Source organism: Colias eurytheme, chromosome 28, assembly GCF_061535395.1.
Source record: "Colias eurytheme isolate Ceu_HAF_F1 chromosome 28, ilColEury1 Martin Lab GWU primary, whole genome shotgun sequence".
NCBI lineage: Eukaryota > Metazoa > Arthropoda > Insecta > Lepidoptera > Pieridae > Colias > Colias eurytheme.
Window position 1 is genome coordinate 1429094 of NC_143007.1, and position 21227 is coordinate 1450320.

Consider the following 21227-nt stretch of genomic DNA (forward strand, 5'->3'; position numbering starts at 1 on the left):
TGTTTAAAAAGCATTAATGTGAAGAGCCATAGTGTATTTTATACTTTATAGTACCATAGACACAATTTGAAGTGAAACTTCTTTACGCGCGTTGAGAGTATTATTAGGTATAAGTTGTATACGTAGTATATTATTATTAGTCTGTGGTATAAGTTACGAAGTAACTATTCTCTAATCTGTGGTATAAGGTCGCGTCATGGCAATACCGTCACGTCATGGAGTAAGGCGACGATTTTGGTAGTTTTGAATCTCGCCAAAGAAGTTTCACTTCTGACAAGTGTGCTCGACACACACGCTCTTTTTAGATTATTACATCATTAATTCTGAAAAATTCAATAATTACTGTCTTTAGGTAGTAGGTACCACACGGTGTATGAAATACTTACACCCTGGTGACAGACGGACCGACACATAAACAAAATATTAAATAATAACGTATCCATTGTAAACTTTAACTTTGTTGGTAATGTATTATAATGTTATTAGGATAGTAAGATAAACTAAATAACAGCGAGTTTATTTTTAATCAAATAATTTAATTCAAAGCAATTGTAAAAATAGTAGTTACTAAGTTGTGAAGGCAAAATTAAAGATTTTTATTTATTACATATTTAAATTTATAAGGAACCCTAAACCGCTACATCTGCACATAACATAACCTTTGACATAAACATAACATTTCGATTGAAACAATTAATGAAGAAAACAGTTGTTTAATATTTACCGTGCAGGAAAGACGTTTTACAATGGCCAAGGTCAGATATTGTTTTTGTATTTATTTGTCTTTGGGAAACAAACATTACAGTGTTTCTTAATTTTCGTATTGATAAATATTATGTTTTTAACTAATTTTATCAGAATTACATACCTACCCATTTTCAAATAAGTTTACGGAGTTTTTAACAGACCCATTGCAGCATCTTCTATTGTAGATATGCTATTGGTTAATCTCTAAAACAACTACATATATCTGATGAGAATTTAACTAGCAAATACATGTTTTTATTTGATAAGTTTATTAATTTCTTTATTACAATAAAATTAAGTATATATTTTTTGTTGCATTGATTGTTTTTAATTTCAATCAATCAATTAAAAACAATCAATTATTATTTATAAATTAAAAACAATCAATAGGCTGAATATTTACAAAGTGTCGCCTCTATAGCGGTGAATTGATGACCTCGCTTAATCTGACTCACTAGCCGCCCCGAGTCGCCGAGCTTGTCGCACAGATTTTGTTTACGGTGTCTTCTCTATACGTAGTAATAAAAGCTCAATGATAATTCAAGGTTATTTTTTTTAATAAATAATAGAGTAAAGTAAAGTAAAATTACAAAACTCGTTGAACTAAATTATTAAAGGCAGTATTAATTAGCAATTTTGAAAATAAATTGCCAAAATGTCGATTTGAAGCATGAAATAACAATTTTTTGTTATTTATAACAATTTTTATGAAATAACAATTTTTTATTTTTAGTAAGTTCGATTTCCGGTCGAAGCAAGTGAATTTTGCGAAAATCTTTGAATGCAATTCTATTTCATTTTAAAAATAAGGGAATGTTTCCTTTCAGCAAAATTTGCTATCTTCAGTATTTCAAGTACTTTCCCTCCAGTGCCCATCGAAAATTTCCATATTTATTTATTTATTTTATTTATTTACACTTTATTGTGCTGGCATACAAATAAATCCTTAAAATTAAAACTTATAACTAGTCCAGCACAGAAGGCGGCCTTATCACTTAAGAGTGATCTCTTCCAGGCAACCTACTGTGTGGAGTTATAATGTGAAAGAGGAGGTAGGTAAAAAACTCCATACTGTATACCATCTCTCTCTCTCTCTCCATACTGTATAGGAAATACATATTAATATAAAGTCAAAATATTGATACAACTATAATTTGATACAACTCAAAAACGCATGTTGTATTTGCCTGTAATTGGATCTACATCTTGCTATGCATGCTAATTATGTCACATACTCAAAATATATTATAAATATAAGATGTACATCTGTTGGCAAATCAAATAAATAAATAAATAAATAAATAAATAAAGTTAATTTGTTTTTTTTTTTTAATTTCAGGTGAAGATTCCAAACTTCAAGCTGAACAATGGGATGGAGATAGCCGCACTTGGCTACGGAACTTGGCTGGGTTTAAATAAAGAGGTAATTTTCCATCTTAATAAGTATATGTATATAAATCTCGTGTCACAATGTTTGTCCTCAATGGAATCCTAAACCACTTAACCGATTATAATAAAATTCGCACACCATGTGCAGTTCGATCCAACTTGAGAGATAGTAGTAGTACCACGGGCGAAGCCGGGGTGGACCGCTAGTTTATCTATATAGCTAAGTACATAGTTTCTAGTTTGCGGCCCGCGGCTTCGTCCGCTTTGTCTGAAACATCACAAAATTTTGTATACAAGTTATAATCCTATAATAATATTATATTATTTAACATTATAAATGCGAAAATTTGTGAGGATGGATGTATGTGTATGTATGTATGTTTGTTACTCTTTCACGCAAATACTACTGAACCGATCACAATGAAATTTAGCACACATATAGAGGGTAGCTTGGATTAACACATAGGATGGGTTTTATCCCGGAAATTCCATGGGAACGGGAAAGCTAGTTATTCATAATCTACGTATGCAAATTGCAAATTCGTGCTAAAGTTACGAATAGAAAAATAACAAAAAACAGATAATTTTTTTAACAGTTATCGGTCATAATTTCAAAGCGGAGAAAACAAAAAACCATTGATCTAGAAGGACTTTATCAATTAGTTTTGCTAGATTTTTTTAATTTCTGGATCGTGTGCATAAACCTGCATTCTAAATTTCATGAAAATCGTTGAAGCCGTTTCCGAGTTTCAAAATCACTACTTATTATAAAACAAAGTCGCTTTCTATGTCCATATGTACCTATGTTATATGTATGCTTAATCTTTTAAACTACGCTACAGAATTTGATGTGTTTTTTTAATAGATAGAGTGATTCACGAGGAAGGTGAGCAAACAAAAGAGCCGTTTTTCCATACAAACGTAATCCCCTGTTTCCTCCCTGGACTGTGCCACTAGAGCAATATATTTTTTACTATTAATCTATGGTAATTTTAGCCATGTTCCTACGTTTTCCTTCTGTCATATCTTAATTATTAAACAAGATATAAATCTTTCAAAACGTAAGAAATAGGACAGATTTTCCGTTATGTTACGTCTTCCATAAAACTTATTTTTGAATATTATATAAAAAAAAGCAAAACGTAGGAACATAGCCTATACTTTTCTCTACTAAATTATGAAAAAGTAATTAAATCGATCCAGTATTGGAGGAGGAAACAGGGGACTACGGAACGTCGCTTGAGGCATAGCGCGACAAATAGATAATAATATTATGAAAACCTAATTTTGAATTCTCTCACTCGTTTCGTTGGCTCTTAAGTATATAATTTATTAGGTTTTAGACAAAGCGGGCGAAGCTAGTTAATAATAAATGCAAAAATAAGTAAATTAATAACAACTTATTTAAGTATCCAAATGCCTTCCTTTTAAATTGGTATTTTAGTTTTAACAATGCCAAACTCGTTCTATCGAAAAACTGGTAATATATTATTGTACTATGTATTTTAAATTTACATAATATAATTACATAATATTTTTCAGATGGAACTGCGCATAGAATACGCCCCACAGCTGGTCGAAGCAGTGATGTACGCTATCGATATCGGCTATCGACACTTCGATACGGCACATTTCTATCGTGTCGAACCTGAGTTGGGTTACGCGGTAAGACAGAAGATAGACGAAGGTGTTGTTAAACGGGAGGATATTTTTATTACTACTAAGGTTTGTTTAATTATTTTGTACTTGTTGAAATTGGAAATAAGTACATAATTAATTATTCATTAAAAGTAATCGGTCTCGAAATTTCATCAAAAACATAATATAAATAATGGTCCGGGAGCCAGCAGCAGATTTTATGACCAAGTTCCTCTCAAGCGGTAATTAGTAAAATGCATCAAAGTATAGTATTATGAAGCCTCGTGAACGTCAGCTGGAGCTCGGTTGGGGGGAAGAGCGGTTGTAGCCTCCCGTATCAGCTGACGGTTTTTCCACCAAGATACAGCCAGCTGACATATATATTTATCCACAGTTACATATAAGCTATCATCAGGTAAATTTTTGTTTGAGAGGAAATAACGGAAAATAAATTTTTCTTTAAATTTAACTTTCATGTTCGAGACACCAGCTGACGTATAATACACCATGTTGTAACCAGCTAACCATTTTTTTTCGTTGAGATATTGGGTTGAGGAAATGAATGAATGAATGTATTTTTTTTCCTATGTGCGTGGGAGGCTACAACCGCTCACCCCCCCAACCGAGCGCCAGCTGACGTTCACGAGGCTTTATAAAACTATAGTCTCATGCGTCTGACGAATTATCTCTTGAGAGGAAATAGTTAACCAAATTTGCACCTGGCTCCCTAACCATAATATTGTTGACAGCGCATAATACGAGTAGGTATATTATATGAACCAAATATGAACACAAAATATGTATAAAAAAAATGTGTGCGTGTACTAGTGTACACACGTAAGAAGTGAAACTTCTTTATGACCTTATTTTTCAAAAAATAATTTACTATATGCAAAAAATAATTTACTACTTTACAGAAATACGTCGAATCACGCGTGGTAGGGATAAGAAAAAGATGGCGCGGAACGGAAAAATGTTACACTAAATTTTTTTCCAACCCCGATAAAGAAGTTTCACTTCAATAACGAAAAAAATCTAATTCTTTTTTTAAGCTTTATAAGACTGTTTTATATTTACTTACTACCTAATAATTCTTTTTTCTGCGATTCAAAAGTGCTTCTAGAAGAAGTTTAATTGAATAAATGTTTGAGTTTGAGTTTAGCGCCAATTAAATGACATTGACATTAAAATTTTCAGGTATGGCAACACAACCATCGTCCAGAAGATGTCGTCGCGTCGGTTCGCGCGTCCTTGAAACGGATGGGTCTGGATTATGTCGACCTAGTGTTGATGCACTGGCCTATGTCGATATCTGTGAGTTTTGTTATCGTGTGTAGGGCCGGAACGGATGGATTAATTGATTAGTTATTTTTTGTTGCTCTTTTGCAATAATTGTGTACTTCCAAATAAAATACGAGAATATATTTATATGAAGGATTATCAATCGTTTAACTAACGGCCTAAATAATATCTAGCCGTATCGTATTAATTAAATTTTAACGTCTGATTTAATTTAACTCAAGGCTGTACAGAATAGATTCACTTTGTATAGAATAGCCAGTATTAATACTTACTATAATATTTAATATGGTTATGTTAATATTTTCCTTTACCTCAGCTTGTCTGGAAGCTATCGCTAATAGGCGGTAGGGTGGCCTTTTGCACTACATTAATCTCTCTTTTAATAGTAATTTTATATTTTCAACTCGTATGATACAATATATCAATTTTTTTTAAATATTCCAGCAAGATCACGTCGACGAGAAGATAGATTATCTAGACACATACCGCGGTCTAGAAACAGTGTTAGACAAAGGTCTAACTAGATCCATCGGTGTGTCTAACTTTAACCTGGACCAGATGAAGAGATTGCTAGCAAATTGTAGAGTTAAACCTGTTGTTAACGAGATTGAGGTAAGATATAATCTATACTAATATTATAAAGCTGAAGAGTTTGTTTGTTTGTTTGTTTGAACGCGCTAATCTCAGGAACTACTGGTCCGATTTGAAAAATTCTTTCGGTGTTAGATAGCCCATTTATCGAGGAAGGCTATTTGGCTATATATCATCACGCTAAGACCAACAGCAGCGGAGCAATGCGGGTGAAACCGCGCGGAACAGCTAGTAATTAATATTGATTGATTAAGTTGAATAAAACACCATTTAAATTCGTATATTTTTATTTTTTAAACAATATTGTGCTATTACATAGCTATTGGTTTAATACGAACAACTAAAAACACAGCATAGAACGATTATAATTAGTTTCATAATTCAATTCCAAAAAACGAGCAAATGTGCCGAGCACACGAGTCAGAAGTGAAACTTCTTTGGATACAAAGATACCAAAATCGTCGTCTTACTTCTTGACGGTATTGCCGTGACGTGACCTTGAAATTTTACTCTCAACTCGCAAAACCTTTTTTTTGCTTGACATATTTATTTATTTTTTTTAACCTTTTCTCTCATTCCAGGTAAACCTAACCCTCTACCAAACTGAATTAATCAACTACTGCCAATCCCAAGACATTCTAGTGGTGTCCTTTGCATCATTTGGTTCAATGACCAATAAGATAAAGGATACAGCGCCAGAGCCAAGGTTGGATAGTCCGACTCTTGTGTCTATGGCCAAGAAATATGGGAAAACTGTGCCGCAAGTTGTGTTGAGGTTTTTCGTAAGTTAATTATAGAAAGATATAAATTTTAAAAGAGATGTTGCGAGTAAAATTCCGAAAAAACTAGTACATACATATAACTTTTCATAGTGCTTTTAATTTTTGATATTTTTTATAGAAAGCAACGCCTAGAATTTGTACTGTATAAAATGTAGGTACCTAAAATGTGTAAACAAGAAAACAACATAGTTAGGTATTTTAATGTTGTGTGTTTTTAAATTCATTTATATATTATCAGTCTATTACATTTATTGATTTATATAAAACATACTTATATAATATCTTGTGTATATTAGATATACATATTTAATTATGTTTTCCTTTTTCAGTACCAAAAAGGGATAGCAACCATCCCTAAATCGATAACAACAAGTCGTATTTTAGAGAACGCCTCCATTTTCGACTTTGAAATTGACACAACCGATATTGCCACACTAGAAAAATACAATTGTTGCTATCGTTCAGACAATCCCATTTTCTGGCAAAATTATACAAATTATCCTTTTGATATAGTAAAGGACTCACCTCCCATGGATATTCCGTTGTCTCAGCGCAAATGGAAAAATGGCGCGAACCTTGACATCGATTAGTTATCTATGGTTCCAAAAGGGCGGGAATTTTGAATTTTGTGTTCTATGGATTTATTTATTTTTTTTTTATTTACGGCATACGCCAAACGGATTGTTTTATGAATAAAATATTTTATGCTTGACGTTTTTGTTTTATTTTTTTAATAACACTTTATACGAAAAAGCGCGGGAAACTTCGAAGTTGGAGGGAGTGTCTCTAAAGCAAATTAATTTTTAATTATATTTTTCGTAGCCAGAGGTGTTACATTTGTAAATATTACTTGTGTTTATTCGTTCCCGTGGGGTTTCAGGGATAAAACCTATCCTATGTGTTAATCCAAGTTACCCTCTATATGAGTGCTAAATTTCATTGTAATCGGTTCAATAGTATTTGTGCGAACGAGTAACAAACACACACACACACACACACATCCTCACAAACTTTCGCATTTATTAATATGTAGGTATGAAACCCTATCCTATGTGTTAATCCAAGTTACCCTCTATATGTGTGCTAAATTTCATTGTAATCGGTTCAATAGTATTTGTGCGAACGAGTAACAAACACACACACACCCACATCCTCACAAACTTTCGCATTTATTAATATTAGGATTCATTTTAGTAATTTAGTTAATATCATTTTATCAAAACTCTGGTCACTAAATGGATAAAAAATGATTAGTATGTACTATGTAGTCGTAGTTCTAATTATAAGTATTTCTAATTCTGACAATATTGTATAAAACATACATAGTATAAAACAAAGTCGCTTTCTCTTTCCCTATGTCCCTTTGTATGCTTAAATCTTTAAAACTACGCAACGGATTTTGATGCAGTTTTTTTTAATAGATAAAGTGATTCAAGAGGAAGGTTTTAGTATATAATTTATTAGGTTTTAGACAAAGTGGGCGAAGCCGCGGGCGGTGAGCTAGTACTGTATAATACATTAATCACAAATAAATATAACCTTTGACTCTCAGATATATAAGTGAAATTTCCCCAGATATTTTTGTAATTGATTACAGAGATTACCTAACGACTTCCTCTAAAAAAATACTAAATATTGCCTTTTCTCATTTACTTAATATTTTTACAAAATAGAGAGCATAAATCAATTATAAGTACTTTAATTGTTAATTAATTTTTATAAAAAGCGATTGAATTAAATTTGTAGTAGGTATGGAATTTATTACTTTCTACGTAATAAAAATTAAAAACACAATGTTCTAATTTGTTACATTCTTATTCATAGGTGAGCCAAAATGTGTATAGTATGTTTTGTGTTGTGATTATGAGTCTTTGCCCTATACCTACCTAATTCTAAACCACAGAACGTAGTTTTGAGCTCAGTTGTTCGGTAAAATGAATCTAAATAAAATGTCTATAAATTATATTGTATGCTGATTGATCATAATGTAAAGTCTATAGTATTTTTAAAGGTACCTATTTGTTAGAATAAACAATAAAACAAACACACGCAAGCTTAAAATATTTTATTCATAACAATCCACAGAACACAAAATTCAAAATTCCCGCCTTTTTCCAACCATAAATAACTACTCGATGTCAAGGTTCGCGCCATTTTTCCATTTACGCAGAGACAAGGGAATTTCCATGGGAGGTGCGTCCTTTACTATATCAAAAGGATAATTTGTATAATTTTGCCAGAAAATTGGAGTTTCTGAACGATAACCACAATTGTATTTTTCTAGTGTGGAAACATCGGTTGTGTCAATTTCGAAGTCGAAAATGGAGGCGTTCTCTAAAATACGACTTTTGGTTATCGATTTAGGGATGGTTGCTAGCCCTTTTTGGTACTGAAAAAGAAAATATTATTAAGGATATTTAAAAGAAACGATAAATAGAAATAATTGATGGTAAATTAATTAATATCTCAGTTTTCATATGAATTATTAAAATATTTGAATTAACAAATTCAATTTTGAAAGTTTTGGTTCGTTAGGCACTAGATGGCGTTGTTAATGCTTTCTATGACAGCAAAAATAAACGATTATGAATTAGTTATACTAGTTTTTCTCGCGATTTTACTCGCGACATAACCATATAAAAACCATTTTAAAACTTTTTTATTTCTATAATTAAATTACCAAAAACCTCCACACAATGTTATCACAAAATAATATGTAATATGTATAATGTATTCGTATAAAATGACACCCTTTACTATGTATGTAACTCTATAATAAATTAATTTTTAACATTTATCTTTTTTCTTTCATAAACTTACCAAAAACCTCAACACAACTTGCGGCACAGTTTTCCCATACTTCTTGGCCATAGACACAAGTTTTGGACTATCCAACCTTGGCTCTGGCGCTGTATCCTTTATCTTATTGGTCATTGAACCAAATGATGAAAAGGACACCACTAGAACGTCTTGGGATTGGCAGTAGTTGATTAATTCGGTTTGGTAGAGGGTTAGGTTTACCTGTAACGAGAGAAAATATTAAGTAAAAAAAAGGACACTCGGGGACTGCCGCGGTAAAGCTATAGCATAGCATGCCTTCAAGCCACACCTCCGCGCCCGTCGGAGTGGGGAGCGTGAGGTTTTTCGTTACTAAATTTCTGGATTCGGTCCCCGCGCTCAAGGCCCGCGATAGAAGCTATGCAATAGCTTAATAAATAAACATGCCAAGCAAAAAAAAAGGTTTTTGAAGAGAAACTTCTTTGCGAGTTGAGAGTAAAATTTCAAGGTCACGTCACGGCGATACCGTCAAGAAGTAAGACGACGATTTGGTATCTTTGTATCCAAAGAAGTTTCACTTCTGACTCGTGTGCTCGGCACATTTGCTCGTTTTATTGGAATTGAATTATGAAACTAATTATAATCGTTCTATGCTGAGTTTTTAGTTGTTTTATCGAACCTATAGGTAGTTAGTTGTCAGCAAAAAAATATGTTTAAAAGAAAATAAAAATATAATAATTTAAAATGATGTTTTTATTTACCTTAATTAATCTTTAACTACTTATATTATAAAGCTGAAGAGTTTGTTTGTTTGAACGCGCTAATCTTAGGAACTACTGGTCCGATTTGAAAAATTCTCTCGGTGTTAGATAGCCCATTTATCGAGGAAGGCTTTAGGCTATATATCATCACGCTAAGACCAACAGGAGCGGAGCACTGCGGGTAAAACCGCAGATCACAGCCAGTCAATAATAATGTCTTACCTCAATTTGGTTAACAACAGGTTTAACTCTACAATTTGCTAGCAATCTCTTCATCTGTTCCAGGTTAAAGTTAGACACACCGATGGATCTAGTTAGACCTTTGTCTAACACTGTTTCTAGACCGCGGTATGTGTCTAGATAATCTATCTTCTCGTCGACGCCATCTTGCTGGAATATTTTAAATAAAATTTGAAATATTATGTATCATACGAGTTGAAAATATAATTACTATTAAAAGAGAGATTAATGTAGTGAAAAAGGCCACCCTATCGCTTATTAGCGATCTCTTCCAGGCAAGCTGAGGTAAAGGAAAACATAACATAACCATATTAAATATTAGTAAGTATTACTGGCTATTCTATACAAAGTGAATCTATTCTGTACAGCCTTGAGTTAAATTAAATCAGATGTTAAAATTAATTAATACGATACGGTTAGACATTATTCAGGCCGTTAGTTAAACAGTGCAGTTTAATTTTATTTATTTATTTTCATTTATTTCAGATAAATTGAATATCCATATAGTTGTTAATCCATAAAGTGTGTAATTTAATATCCATATAGTTGTTAATAAAGAGGGATAATAATTGATAATCCTTCATATAAATATATTCTCGTATTTTATTTGGAAGTACATAATTATTGCAAAAGAGCAATAAAAAAGAACTTGCAAAAATTAAACCATCCGTTCCGGCCCTACACACGAACAAACAAAACTCACAGATATCGACATAGGCCAGTGTATCAACACTTGGTCGACATAATCCAGACCCATCCGTTTCAAGGACGCGCGAACCGACGCGACGACATCTGCTGGACGATGGTTGTGTTGCCATACCTGAAAATTTTAATGTCAATGTCACTTTTTTGGCGCTAAAATCAAATTCAATATTTATTTATTCAATTAAACTTCTTCTAGAAGCACTTTTGGATTGTCATAATAGGGCAGAATTATAATTATTATTATCTGTGACGTGGAATTGGCGATTTTATGTATTTATTAATAGCAAAAGAGTTGTTACTTATTATTTAAATTTAAAACCAAACAGTTTTTGGTAGGTTAGGCTTCCATAAAAAGAGGTGCATTTGATTTTTTGAAAATATTAAGACAAAACTGTTGAGAAGTTAATTCTGTACAAACAATTAATATATTCTGTAAATTAAACATAAGTAGTATAACTCAATGCGTTGAATAAACGATAGTACATGGTTAGTCACAGCAATTAAAAAATATCCGCTTTCATTGCCTATTTTATTTTTCAACTAGCTGCTCCGCGCGGGTTCACCCGCGTGGCTCCACTCCTGTTGGTCGTAGCGTGATGATATATAGCCTATAGCCTTCCTCGATAAATGAGCTATCTAACACCGAAAGAATTTTTCAAATCGGACCAGTGGTTCTCGAGATTAGCGCGTTCAAACAAACAAACTCTTCAGCTTTATAATATTAGTACAGATAACATAAATAAATTGCAATTACTGCTATAAAGTCTTAGAATTAGACATATTTAATACTTATGTTTTTTGTTATTTACGCTTTGTAGTTTGTACCTACTATTTAGTATCTGCTAATCCTGTCTATTCCGATTTTGATAAAATTTCGTTCACAGATAGATCATCTTCTATTACACATTAATAATAATTATAAAAACAAACCTTAGTAGTAATAAAAATATCCTCCCGTTTAACAACACCTTCTTCTATCTTCTTTCTTACCGCGTAACCCAACTCAGGTTCGACACGATAGAGATGTGCCGTATCGAAGTGTCGATAACCGATGTCGATAGCGTACATCACTGCTTCGACCAGCTGTGGGGCGTATTCTATGCGCAGTTCTAGCTGAAAAATATTATATATACATAATTATAATATTATATTATGTAAATTTAAAATACACAGCATAATATTCTGTTAGGTACCAGTTTTTCGATAGAATGAATTTTGCATTGTTATACTAAACTAAAAAAGAAAGGCATTTGGATACAACTTATTTTTGCATTTATTATTTATTCTGAAACTCGGAAACGGCTTCAACGATTTTCATGAAATTTAGAATGCAGGAGGTTTATGGACACGATCCAGATGAAATAAATAAAATATCGAGCAAAACTATTTAATTAAATAAAATAATGATTTTAAGTTGTCTCCGCTTGATTAATGGACTACTATACTGTTAAAAAATTATCTGTTTATTGTTAGTTTTCTATCCGTAACTTTGCCATGAATTTGCATTCGTTGATTATGATTTATGAAATACTAGCTTTCCGCCCGCGGCTTCGCCCGCTTTGTTTAAAACATAATAAATTATACACCTTCCTCTTGAACCACTCTAATCTATCTATTCAAAAAAACCGCATCAAAATCCGTTGCGCAGTTTTAAAGATTTATCATTTAAGCATACATAGGGACAGAGAAAGCGACTTTGTTTTATACTATGTAGTGATTATGATTTGAGAAGGTTGATATCATTTGTTCTATTTTAGGCAAAGCGAACGAAGCCGCCCGCGGGAGGAAAATTATTAACTATGTAGATGAAAATAGAAAATTACCTACCTCCTTATTAAAACCCAGCCAAGTTCCGTAGCCAAGTGCGGGCATCTCTATCCCATTGTTCAGCTTGAAGTTTGGAATCTTCACCTGAAATTAAAAAAAAAAAAACAAATTAATCTATAATATAAAAATGAATCCCAAAATGTGTTGGTAAGCGCATAACTTGAGAACGGCTGAACCGATTTCGTTAATTCTTTTTTTATTATATTCCTTGAAGTACGAGGATGGTTCTTAAGTAGAGAAAATGTAAATATGTACCACGGGCGAAGCCGGGGCGGACTGCTAGTTTATAATATTTATATGTATTGCCTATATACAGTATGGAAATTTTCGATGGGCACTGGAGGGAAAGTACTTGAAATACTGAAGATAGCAAATTTTGCTGAAAGGAATCATTCCTTTATTTTTAAAAAGAAATAGAACTGCATTCAAAGGTTTTCGAAAATTCACTTGCTTCGACCGGGAATTGAACTAACTAAAAATAAAAAATTGTTACTTCATACTTCAAATCGACATTTTGGTAATTTATTTTCAAAATCGCTAATAAACACTGCCTTTAATAATTTAGTTCAACATGTTTAAAAATATACATGATTCTTGATAAAGGAAGTCGTGCAAGCCATAAAAAATAGTAAGTATTAAAAAATAACCTTGAATTATACATTTTTATTTGAAACTAAGTTTAAGTGCTTAATTTGTATTCTATCTTCAACATAGATAATATAAATTAAAAATATCGATTAAAATTATCTGTCTTAAAAACTAATTATTATCTCCAATGCTTTGTACTAGCTCCGCCCGTAGCTTGGCCCGCGATTTCAAAGAAAAACCCGCATAGTTCCCGTTCCCGTGGGATTTTCGGGTTAAAACCTATCCTATGTGTTAATCCAAGTTACCCTCTATATGTGTGATACATCCTAAACATTGTAATCGGTTCAGTAATATTTGCGTGAAAGAGTAACAAACATACATAAGTACCTACATACACATACATCCATCCACACAAACTTTCGCATTTATATAGAATAGGAATATCTCGTCTTCTTATTGATATTATTTTAGACTAGGTAGTAGATACACTATCTACTGAAAACATAGTTAACTAAATATTTTGGATTAAAGTGCAAAAAATGCTAAGAAAAAATGTATTATTTAAAAATGCAACAAGTATTGAAACCTGTGATTGAAACAATACCCTATTATTTTTATTTATCAAATATAATGTAATTGGATATAACATCGTGAACTAATTAATTACATAATACATTGATACTATCTATTAAAGTAAATACAGATAAAATTAGTTATTAATATAATATTTATCAATACAAAAACAATATCTGACCTTGGCCATTGTACACGTCTTTCCTACACGGTAAATGTTTAACGACTGTGTAACGACTGATTTATTTCATTTGTTTCAATCGAAATATCGCCAAAGATTACGTATTACGCAGATGTAGCAGTTTAGGGTTCTTTATAAAATTTATGATATGTATTTTTTTTTAATAAACTCACTTTTTACCGCTCTACGGGACGAAGAAAAAAAATTTCTCGGTCTGGCAGGACACCGAAGCTGAAGGCTGATCACCTACTTGTCCCTAAAGAAAATCGATCAGTGAAACACATGTATAATGCATCTGCCCCTTACCCCACTAGGGGACATGGGACTTCACTCACCTAAAAGTAGGTATTATTTGTCTGATGTCACGCGGCTGCACCTCATAGAGTTCAAGTTTTCTGAAATAATGTATTTCTTTTGCCGCTAAAACATGTTTGGAACAGGAACTTTAGCTCATGAGTACTGAACCCATGACGGATTTTATTAAAGTCTGGATTAGCACATGCTACTGTTTAAGCTAATGTGATAAATACTAAAATATTAAAGACGTTTGTCGCGTTAAAACTAGATACTGAATGAATTTTGATGAAATTTTGCAGTCTTTAATGTATTTATCACATTTTATCACATCGCGATCGTCGTCAGTCGTAGCATATCAATTATAAGCTACATAGTAGCAGTATGTATTGCCCGTGGTTTTTTCGCGGGGTAAAACTAGTAGGTAAAATCTACACTAATATTATAAAGCTGAAGAGTTTGTTTGGTTGTTTGTTTGAACGCGCTAATCGCAGGAATACTAGTTCGATTTGAAAAATTCTTTCGGTGTTGGATAGCCCATTTATCGAATTAGTTTATAGGCTATATAATATCATCATGCTAAGACCAACAGGAGCGGAGTAATTCGGGTGAAACCGCGGAGCACAGCTAGTAAATTGATATGTACTTTCTATATTCGTTATCAAGACCAAGATGTATTAAGGGAAGGGACTGGCTCTCTTAACACAGGCTATGCCTAGCAAGAGAACTGAGAACCAGAGCCTCATATTCAATTTTGTATAATCTAAAGGTGAAATAAAGATTTAAATTTTTATTTTTTATATTAATGTCACACAGATTTATATTTTAGTGCCAGACGACCTATACCTATGTCATTTTTCCTCACTGGTATCTTCACTGTTTTGTTTTAAGACACACTAGGAAATTATGTAAACAGGATAATATTATGTGTAAGAACTAACCTGTATTTTAAAAACATTACACATTATTATGAAATAACATGTAATAATAATATGACGTGATCTGTAAAACTGTTTATCAGATCCAACTTAGCTAAAATTCTTATCGAAAATAACGAGATTTCATTTTATCAAAAACCTAAATGAAAGCAATCAGCATGAATAAGAAACTTCATTCATAATATTTTGGATAACTTATCTGTTTAAACATAATCTATTACCGACGGATAAAAAATGTGCAATAATATAGTATAAAACAAAGTCCGCTAGGTACATTCTAGGGAAGCACGCTCTATGTTAGGCCACATCTCAGCTTACCATCAGGCGAGATCGTGGCCAAGCGCTCCCCTATCGCAGCTTAAAAAAAAACGTCGCTTTCTCTGTTCCTGTGTCCCTCTGTATGCTTAAATATTTAAAACTACGCAACGGATTTTGATGCGGTTTTTTAATAGATAGAGTGATTCAAGAAGAAGATTTTAGTATATAATTTATAAGGTTTCAGACAAAGAGGGAGAAACCGCGAGCGGCAAGCTAGTAAAGTATAAACTATAATATTGTGGCTGTGCGCTTACTGATTTTTTTGATGTTGATAGGTAGGTAGGTATATTTTTAATAAAGTGATATAAATAAGGTAAATTTAGGCTTTGTCCTAAATAATGTGTGTCTTTTTTTCATGCGAATAGATATATTTTTGTATCTATTGTGTTTACACATTAAAGACGACATTGTATGGAAAAAATTCATTAAAAATGTGGAACTTCAATGTATTTAACTTGAGAAATACATTTTCAATTTAAATTTTAATTAATTTAGTATAATGATGATGGAATTACATTATGGTGCGTTTTAATAAATATGATCATAAATAATATGGAGTTTTATTTCATTTGTATTACTTAATCTACCTACAAATATTATAAACACGAAAATTTGTATGAATGTGTGATTGTATGGATGATTGTAGGTAATTATGTTTCTGACTCACGCAAAATCCACTGATTGGTATTTGGCAGTATTGGTTGCTAATTATGCCTATGCCTATGCATGTTTTCAATATTATCTAAATACCTATCAACGAGTTAAACTTAAACCGCGTGGCACAGCTAGTAAAATATATCTTTTATTAAAAAAAAGCATTCTTTAAATAAGTACTCTGAAAATATTAAAATCGTAAAACTTTGTAAGGATTTTTTATAAAATTTGGTAAGTATGAAAGAGAGATATCTAGCTGTGTCTGGATTTGCATATCTAGACCAAAACCACAGGCTCCAACTAGCTTATCCTAAACTGGTTTAAAATTTTCGAGGCGAGTATCAAACTTGTATATGATACGTAGTATATTATTATGAGTCTGTGATCAAACATACAAACATGAACTAAACCCAAACTGAAACAACAGAATCAAGTTTTAGCATATTTTATTTTAGAGACCTAATTAATGATTTCGATAATGTTATCGATTTATGTACTTACACATTTTTCTTATTTGCGTGATACAATCATGACATATTATAATGGTGGTGATATGAGTTTAAGGGGGCGCATAAAGCAAAATAACCAACCTTCTATTAGATGATACGTGTAATATGCAAGACCAAATCTAAAAAATAAAATATATATATCAAACTAGATGATATGTTCAACGATTCTGTTTAATCAAAAACATAAAATATTAAAATTTACTCGATAAAAAAAAATCACCAAGTTAGCTCTAATTTTCACACTTTTACGTTTTCTACTTGACATGGTAATACTTATTATGATTTTTTTTTCATAAACAATTATATTAAAACATTTGCAAGATATTTGTCAGAGCATTTTTATTTAATTACTTTTAGTTTTGGTTTTATCTGCGATAAACCACTTTTATCGTGACAAAATCAAACGTTTATCTCGAGAAAAAAAGAGCGCCAAAAGTGGTTTATCGCAGATAAAACCAAAACTAAAAGTAATTACACAAAATGCTCTGACAAATATCTTGCAAATGCTTTAATATAATTGTTTATGAAAAAAAAATCATAATAAGTATTACCATGTCAAGTAGAAAACGTAAAAGTGTGAAAATTAGAGCTAACTTGGTGATTTTTTTTTATCGAGTAAATTTTAATATTTTATGTTTTTGATTAAACAGAATCGTTGAACATATCATCTAGTTAGATATATATTTTATTTTTTAGATTTGGTCTTGCATATTACACGTATCATCTAATAGAAGATTGGTTATTTTGCTTTATGCGCCCCCTTAAACAGAGAGTGAAATCATCATGGCAATCAATATGGGATTGATAATAAAATATTGTCTGTGATAACAAATCTTTAACAATATTTTGTCATTGATTTGTTATGTTCATTCGTATTGTATGACGTTAAAAAGATGATACGTGAAACTTTGAGGCAGTAAAATAAAAAAGCGTAACATTTTTTATTTAAATCAACGCCAACTGTGTTTAACATATTAAAATTAAAGTTGATTAAAGCGCCATCTATGATTCAGTAGCAACACTTACATTTAAGTTTATGTTATAAAACTTTGTTCTTATATGATGTACAATATAGATGGCGCTTATATAAAATACTCAATATAACTATTGATCACTAGATGGCGCTAATATTAAAAATATTTTATTTCTATTTTCTCTTATAAATTCTCAATATAACTACTGAACACTAGATGGCGCTAATATAAAAATACTTTATTTCTATTTTCAGCTATCTTACTCAATATAACTATTGATCACTAGATGGCGCTAATATTAAAAATATTTTATTTCTATTTTCTCTTATAAATTCTCAATATAACTACTGAACACTAGATGGCGCTAATATTAAAAATACTTTATTTAGACTATTTTCTATCTTAAAAAATATGGACACAAAATAATTATGCAGTAATTACGGTAAATAAATAAAAAAATGAATTAAAAAGGATTAAAGTATTCTATTGTTATCGTGATATTTTGTAAATTTTAAAATTAAACCTTTACTTACCCTATATTAGGGAATATTAAGAATTAAGAAAAGCTAACAAGAACCCGAACGATCTATCTCTTGTTAAACAATATATATGTATTATTATTAGTGTCCGACCGAAACTGGTTTCCAGGCCGAAACCGAAACCGAAACCGAATGTTCGGCTTCAGTTTCGGCCGAAACCGAAACTCACGTGGTCAAGTATGAAATTTCTAAAAATACTGAACTTTGGTGCATTTTACCTATTATTTTGCCTTAATTAGGGCATGAAATGAAAACACAGTATATTAAATTTGTTGTAATTATTTATTTAATATAAAATAAAAAAATAATATTTTTAATATATTAATAATAACAATTTGAATTTTTATAATTTTTTCAAATTAAGTTCTCAGTAAAATCAGTCATCTAAATCAAATCAGTAATTGTTACTGTTACTTTAAATACTAAGTTTTGGTATTTTGAGATCTTTCTCTTTATTAAAGAGTCTTTAATACTTTGGATTGGTATTTGTACTTAGAAGAATAATCAGTCTCTTTAAGGTACCTCTTATATAAAAATAATAATTATTAATTACTAATTACTATTACACCCAGTTCCAATCTCAACATAGATAATCAAAAATTGTTTCCACCAGCGTGGGTCAACCAACGCTTTGACAGCGTCCGTCAAAGCGTTGCATAGGAAAACGAAGTTAGGCGAGCGTGAACGTGTGTGAACTAATTTCACTGAACTTGCGAAATAAGTTTCGGTTTCGGCAAAAGTTTCGGCCGATTTTGGCTGAAACCGAAACTGCGGCCGAAACTTGATTTTTGGCCGAAAGTCGGCCGAAACCGAAACCGAAACCGAAAGTTCGGTCGGACACTAATTATTATATCTTAGCCACAGACTAATAATAATATACTACGTATACAACTTAGCGAATAAAAAGTCTTGTTACACGTATTCTACTCACCGCTAGATGGCGCCACACAACGTGTTGCAACAGAAATACTGTGATAATGTATTGATTGTACTTTTTACAGATTGTAGTCAGATTAATCACTATGTAATTTTTTCTTGATAACAAGAAGAAAATGAGGTTTTTGTAATGTGTATATTACATGCTTGTGATTTGTAAGTATTGAATAAGCTATTATGAATAATTATGATTATGAATAACGAATTATTATTGTAGCAGGTACTTTTATGCAATTATTTATACTTATAGTGTTTATGAATTTATTTATTCCAAAAAAACCTCAAAAGCTTCCTTTTTATTAGGGCTTTTAATATTATGAGTTCATTTTATTTCAATTAATTCAATTTTAATTGTAGGTATATTATATATTTTTTCTACCTAGGTCTAGTTAGGTATATGATTTTATAAAAATAATTATGTTTAAACCCGTACTGTCGGTAATATTGCATTTTTTTCTAATATGTTTATGTTATTGTTTATAACATCAGCAGCTATCTACCAGTGGAAGTATCGTCAAAATAGGTTCAGACATTTCTGAGCAATTTTTCTGTATTCTTGTTACATATTAAATATATTCTGTATATTGTATTCTTTATTAAACTAATTTAGTTGGTTTTAAATAAAACAACGTTTATTTTTTAATACATTTATTAACCTGCATCCTTAAAATAAATACCTACTTATCTACTATGGCTTCATCAAATAATTCTCATATCACCATGTTAAAGACATTGTGGTAAGTTATTCCTTGGAAACGGCTTGACCAATTTTTATGAAACTTTTTGTGTAAAATAGGTTGCAAACTGTTTTTAATACCCCACATGAACTATAGAAATACTTGATTTTGCCCGCGGGTTCGTCTGCAAGTAAAATCGCGTGGCACAGCTAGTTTTATATAATTTTCACGTACAAACGTAGTTTTTGAACGCAATTTGCGTAACAATGACAACAAGTAGGTAAAAGTGACTCGTAATAAAGTTTAATTAAAAAAATCTTCAAGTCAGTCTCCTTTTATTTGACTTTTTAAATGTTTTCGCTGTAAGGTGATCTATGCCTCGTTTACATTTAAGATTTAAAACTATTATATTATTATTTACCTGAAGTAGTACATTTTAGCTAAGCTAAGCTAGTAAAATTACTTTTATTATCTGTATACATTATTATAAGTTTTGGCCATACTTACACACAATAATAATTCTAAACATATGTATACTAGCTTAACAAACGCGGCTTCGCCCGCTTTGTCTAAAACCTAATAAATTATATACTAAATCCTTCATCTTGAATCACTCTATCTATTTAAAAAAACCGCATCAAAATCCGTTGCGTAATTTGAAAGATGCAAAAGGTATTAGGTAGGTATAGACAGGTAGACATATACAGGTAATTAATAATTATATTGAAAATAGTAGGTACATACCTTTGTTTTCTCGTCTTTCTGGTACTTATTAGTCTAGATCTTGTTAAAAAATTATGTGAGTGCAAATTTTCATCAAAATGGGTCCAGCTTTTTAAGCGTAACCAAACAGTAAAGCTATAATTTTAATAAGCTATCTATATACCGCGGTTGCATAACTCAAAATCAAACGGATAAAATATTGTAATTTTAAACTTTTCAAATTACATTAAAATCGGCGCCATAGTTCTTGTACTTCTGGTGATTCAACAAACAAACATAAAATATTAATTTGGATAATGTAACAGACTCGTGAAAGCAAATATAATTACCTACTACGTGTTAAACAATTATCATGTTTTTTTAAGCATTTAATTAAATTAATTATGGTTTAGTATTAATTATAAATTATTTCAAGTGTAGATTGCTGTGTTATAATTAGTGAGTAATTGTGAATTCTTCTCACGATACAATCTATTGGGGCTTTGTTGTTTATCAAAATAGTGTTTATTATATTTTACTTGTGTATATGTCGTGGCCATATCGTAGATTTGCTCATTTCATGA

The 21227-nt window shown here is 31.3% G+C and overlaps 2 protein-coding genes across 2 annotated transcripts; one reads left to right on the top strand and one right to left on the bottom strand.

Annotated features, from left to right (window-relative positions):
- Positions 1–746: 746 nt before the first annotated feature.
- Positions 747–7076, top strand: LOC149896459 (aldo-keto reductase AKR2E4-like). The gene is made up of 7 exons (XM_090117422.1): positions 747–755; positions 2087–2170; positions 3679–3861; positions 4972–5088; positions 5521–5688; positions 6249–6449; positions 6779–7076. Exons 1-7 carry the CDS (start codon positions 747–749, stop codon positions 7037–7039), a joined length of 1023 nt encoding a protein of 340 aa, XP_089973548.1. The 3' UTR covers positions 7040–7076.
- Positions 7077–8505: 1429 nt separating this feature from the next.
- Positions 8506–19363, bottom strand: LOC149896460 (aldo-keto reductase AKR2E4-like). The gene is made up of 7 exons (XM_090117652.1): positions 19260–19363; positions 12761–12844; positions 11864–12046; positions 10932–11048; positions 10211–10378; positions 9270–9470; positions 8506–8838 (listed from the first exon to the last, which is right to left on the bottom strand). The coding sequence occupies exons 2-7, from the start codon at positions 12803–12805 to the stop codon at positions 8578–8580; spliced, it is 975 nt and encodes a 324-aa protein (XP_089973778.1). The 5' UTR covers positions 12806–12844; positions 19260–19363; the 3' UTR covers positions 8506–8577.
- Positions 19364–21227: the final 1864 nt, after the last annotated feature.